At 46.1% G+C, this 5262-nt stretch overlaps 1 protein-coding gene across 1 annotated transcript; it reads left to right on the top strand.

The window, feature by feature from the left end:
- Nucleotides 1-42: 42 nt before the first annotated feature.
- LOC102194432 (serine/threonine-protein phosphatase 2A 56 kDa regulatory subunit delta isoform-like) lies at nt 43-3680 on the top strand (the record flags this gene model as incomplete). The annotated part of the gene is made up of 6 exons (XM_005755706.2): nt 43-188; nt 731-832; nt 909-981; nt 1371-1418; nt 1529-1639; nt 2184-3680. Coding segments are annotated over 6 exons (618 nt in total), but the record flags the coding sequence as incomplete, so codon positions are not given.
- Nucleotides 3681-5262: the final 1582 nt, after the last annotated feature.

The following is a 5262-nucleotide window of genomic DNA, read 5'->3' as shown; positions in this document are numbered from 1 at the left end:
GTGTGTGTGTGTGTGTGTGTGTGTGTGTGTGTGTGTGTGTGTGTGTGTGCGCGCGTGCAGGTGGCAGAGAGAGCGCTGTATTACTGGAACAACGAGTACATCATGAGTCTGATCAGCGACAACGCCGCCAAGATCCTCCCCATCATGTTCCCTGCACTCTACAAGAACTCCAAGAGCCACTGGAACAAGTAACGCGCACACACGAACCACTGATCAGCTCCGCCCACATCTTTGTTAGCCAGTCAGCGGTGTCCTGACAAAGACAGCAGGAGCGCTGATGTAACGAGTGTTCAGATCAATACTGAGCCAATGAGAGCTGAGCTTTGGAGGGTTAGGGTGAGGATGTGAGCGCAGGAAGCTGCTTGAGGTGCCCACGCCCCTCGTTTTCTGTCCTGTGAGATCAATGATGTCCTGCAGGGTCCTCAGGAGTGACATCACAGGTGTGACATCACAGGAATTTGTGTGGTTTTCTCATACAGTCGTAAAAATAAGTTGATGAGCACATTTCAGTGGTGCAGCGAGCCTTTCATTTAAAACAGGAACTGGCCAAAACACTCCCTCTGACCCCGCCCACAGAGTTCAGTGTGACGATGAGGCCATCACAGTCCCGCCTCCGTCACAGACGTTACAAATGAATAAAACATAAATGAAACAAAGAGTCTTGGCTCCTGTTTGTTCTCGCTGCAGCTCACACTGTTTCCACACTGATCTTCCTCCTCCTCCTCCTCAGGACGATCCACGGCCTGATCTACAACGCCCTGAAGCTCTTCATGGAGATGAACCAGAAGCTGTTTGACGACTGCACGCAGCAGTACAAGGCCGAGAAACAAAAGTACGACTCTGGGATTCACACAGCTTTCTGCCCCTCTTCCTCTGCTCCTCTTTCTCACTGTGTGCGTCTCCTGCAGAGAGAAGTACAAGCTGAAGGAGCGGGAGGAGGTTTGGCACAGGATCGAGGAGCTGGCTCGGCAGAACCCTCAGGTACAGCAAGTACAGGGACGTGAAACGCTGCACACTGAGCCCTGCAGATGTGACTGACGCTGGCTTTAAGAAACAACTGCTAACGTTTCTGTCAGCGTGACGTCATGTGATTGGTTAGCTAACTATTTACAGGACGATACCGGGGAGAAAACTACCCGTCAGTGTGAGGGGAGCACTTTGTGCTTCAGCAGTGAGTTCATGTTAAACCAGGACACACTGTGTGTCTGTAGCAGGAGGTGGCTGTTCACTGATTTCACTCTGTGGACGATTTCTGTTTGATCGATCTGCAGATTAATCAGCTCTGTCCCCCGAGTCTCTAGATGAAATGTGGGTCAGAGGTCATCGGGATTCCTCCCCTATTAACGTTTTGTGTCTCTCTTTACTTTCAGAGCAGTAAGCTCCACCCCCTACGCCCAGGACTCCACCCACAAGAAGAGGTCAGCTCCCAGTGTCTAATTAATGTGTGTATGTGACGATCCATGAGGATCAGGGCAACCTGTAACGTGTGTGTGTGTGTGTGTGTGTGTGTGTGTGTGTGTGTGTGCAGTACATGGTGTACAGTAACAGCAGCGTTGCTGTGTACTCAATGGAGACAGAGACGCCAACAGCTGAAGACATCCAGCTGCTGAAGAAGACTGTGGAGAGCGAGGCATCACAGGTAGCACGCACACACACAAAGACAGAGTGATCTCACTCACGTCCTCGCAGACAACATGCTTTAATATTCTGGTGTGACATTTTCTCTGTGACTTCCTGTTTGATGTGACGACAGTTTGATTCCGAACTCTTAGTTATAATTGCATCAATAAGTATTGTTAATTAAAAAATTAGATGAATATGAATATTATAAAACTTATTGTTAAAGATTTCCTGTAATTTTACATTTTAATGTTTGAATCAGTGCAAAAAAATCATTTTTAGAATTAGTTTCTCAGCGATTGTCTGACATTTTACTTTAAATAGGAGAAGAAAAACATTTAAATCCCAGAGAATATTTTTATTGGTACATTTGTTTTTATTTAGAAACACATTTAAATTTACTTGAATTTTATTTTGAAAAATTCAAAAAATTAGTAATTTCTAAATTTAATGCCGACCAAGATTAATATTGGTTCAGTTTCAGAGAGTGAGTGAAATATTTTTAATCACTGAATCTTTGTACGTGTGTGTGTGTGTGTGTGTGCGTGTGTGTGTGCATGCAGGGTCTGAAGGATCTAAAGAAGGATAAGGTCCTGATGAGGAGGAAGTCGGAGCTGCCGCAGGACGTCTACACCATCAAAGCTCTGGAGGCTCACAAGCGAGCTGAAGAGTACCTGACGGCCAATCAGGAGGCTCTCTGACCAGAGGAGGCGGCCCCTCCTAATCCAGACTCCGCCCCCTTGCGTCCGTCTCCGTGGGGAGGAAGTTGATGCCGTCGTGGAGAGCCTGGTCCCGGGTCAGACTAGGGCGGAGCTGACACCGCCGCGTTCACCCAAAAAATAAAATTAAAATAAATAAAAAAATAAGAACGGCTCAGCTCTGCCCCCCGGTGGCCGACCACACGTAGGACACTGTAGAAGCTCCGTCCGTCCACCTGCTGTTTAAACTGTGTCAGCGGTCCACCGTGATTGGACATCAGCTTCATGTTGCACTAACACTCCCACGCCTCCACCCACGCTTTAACTCCTGCTGCTGTTTGTTCTGAACCCACATCAGGCACACCAACACATTGCCGGCAGCCCGTCCTGCCCCAGGACGCCACGCTGCGTGATCTGCAGCTGCTGTCTCTGCATTTGCTTTCTGCCCACACGCCTCACCGTTACTTTTACAATCGTCTTTGAATGCTTCATCCAGCGAGCCAGCAGCAGGTCAGCTGGTTCCTGTTTTTAGTGATCAGAACCATAGCAGGTTCAGGACAGCAGGACAGCGATGATCACAAACGCGCTAACAGATAAAAGTCGGCCGAAACAATCAACTAAAGTTTTTCAGAATAAGAGCATTAGCTGTAGCATCTGTACGGTTCAAACTAAATGCTTTTCATTTTCTATTTTTCAGAATAAAAGCATCAGCTGTATCATTTTCACAGTTCAACAAAAAGGCATCAGCTACAGCATTCTGACATTTCAGAATAAAAGCATGAACCGTGACAAGGCGGAGTTTTTTTGTGTAGAGCCCCTTCCTCAAAAAGGGGGATTTTTGACCTAGTGTTTCCGTGGAAACGAGAAGTAGACGCAGAGTGGTCTGGGCTTCGCAGTGCTGCTGCAGCTCCTCACTTCTGTCCCGTTGCACCTGAACGCAGCGCTGATGCGTTCACTGACCCGCTTGGTTCTCCAACAGCGGCTTCACAGCTCCGCCCCTGAACCCTAGCTCTGCCAATTGACTGCTAGTTTGTACGTCCGGCAGACTGAAGCGGGCCGATGATGATGATGTGGAAGACGCAGTGAATGTAAACATCCTATCAGGACCCCCCCAACACACACACACTGTGTATCTTTTTTTTAGTCCAGCTGAGGGCGCCTCGCCTCAAGTGTTAGCCAGCAGCTCTTCGGGTTAAAGGTCAAACGCTTCTGATTATTGATCAGTTATTGATTGACTGCACTGGTGCCAGATGGGAGGGCCCTTAAAGAGGACACAGGAGGAAAGGTTAACGACGCTGTCATCATGTAAAAGAACAGCAACTTCATTTAGATTTTTTTTTTTTCACATTTTAGTTTTAAATTTGTAACTTTTTAAAATCTAATTTTCACTTCTTCTTTTTTTTAACTTTTTTTTTTATTACATGTTTTGCTTCTTTATAGAATAATTTTTTTTTGTGTGTGTTTTTTCTGTCAGCGGACTCGGAGCCTTATTGGCTGCTGAGGTCACACGATCCATCCTTTATTCTTCACGACGTAAACTTAATTCGTTTCAGTTTTGATGCTCGTAATAAAAGCAGATTTGGAACAATGCGATTGGCTCGTTTTCAGCTTCCTGTTTGGCGTCGCTGACATGAAGTCAGTTGTATGAATTTAGCACCTCATTGGCCAAACATTTTGCACGCTGTGACACGTCCACCTCGCCGTTCGTGTGTTTTTGTTTAACAGTTTGAAACATGAGGAACAAAAGAAAAAAGGCCTCCGTGGAGATGGGCGGTTCTGTCTTTTCTGTAACTATCCCACGTACGGACTTGTGGCCACGCCGATATACTTTCTAGTCTTTGTTCTTGTGGGCCTGTTTCATTTGTTGTCGCTCGTGCACTTCTTCCTGCTGCCGTGTTGGCGTGTCCTCTACAGATCCAGCTGTCAGTCAGAATCGGAGACCCCTCCGCCTATCAGTCATTCACTGCTGGAGTTAAAGTTTCCGTTTCCAGGCTGAACCAAACTTTCCCGCACTCAGTCTAAGTTATATTTTTGTTTTTTGTGAGAGCTGAAAAAATGTTTTTGAATCCGCTGCTGAACCAAACCTTTAGCACAAACAGCTGTTTGTTTTTCCCTCCAGCAGTGACTGACAGGTGGAGTGGGGTTGTGTGACGGCGTGCTGTCCACTCGGGCCGTGACAGTGAGACATTGCTTCCTGTCATCGTGTACAGATGTTTAATGAGGTCGAGCATCACATGGTATGAAAGTCTGATTTTGAACAGATGTTCATGTATGTACAGCAGAAATAAACTGAAGTACAGTCAACCTGCCCACTGCGTGTTTCTTTCAAACGCACACACACAAGTGAACTACAAAAAACTACAAAGATGGCGGTCTCACCTGTCTCACAGCAACACTCAAACATCTCAGTGAAGACACAACTAATTTTCTCTCAGCAGCGTCCCTGAACTAAACTCAAGCTGTGTCCCAATTCAGGGTCTGCACGCTTGAAGTACGCATTTCAAGTGCGGTTACGTCACCGCCACGCGACGACGGCTGTCCCAATTCAAAGTGTGCTTCAAATGCGTACTCCAAATGCGCCGTCGATTTCCCCACGCTTCGTGGTCCCATATATCCCACAATTCATAGCGCGGCGGTGGGTGTGGATAATTTTGCCGCAAAATACGGCAGAAGGGAGCGGCCGAAGAGGGGTTTTTTTTTTCCGAACTTTATTGAAATTATAAAGTGAACAGTCAGTCATTCCAGTTCAGTTTGTACAGTAGACATACAAGGCAAATAAGAGTAACAATATACAGTACAATGAAATAAGAAGGATAAATAAAGGATAAAAAAAGAAAAAAAAAGGAGGGAATGTGACAGACTTCATAACAACTTTGTACTTGAAAGTTGTGACAGCTCATTCGTTAGACATTTCTGAATGAATTTCAATCAATGATAAACCTTT

This window comes from Pundamilia nyererei, unplaced genomic scaffold (genome assembly GCF_000239375.1).
Source record: "Pundamilia nyererei isolate P.nyererei 1_Seehausen unplaced genomic scaffold, PunNye1.0 scaffold02592, whole genome shotgun sequence".
Classification (NCBI taxonomy): Eukaryota; Metazoa; Chordata; class Actinopteri; order Cichliformes; family Cichlidae; genus Pundamilia; species Pundamilia nyererei.
The sequence above is the reverse complement of the archived record's forward strand: the minus strand, read 5'-3'. Positions and strand labels throughout refer to the sequence as shown.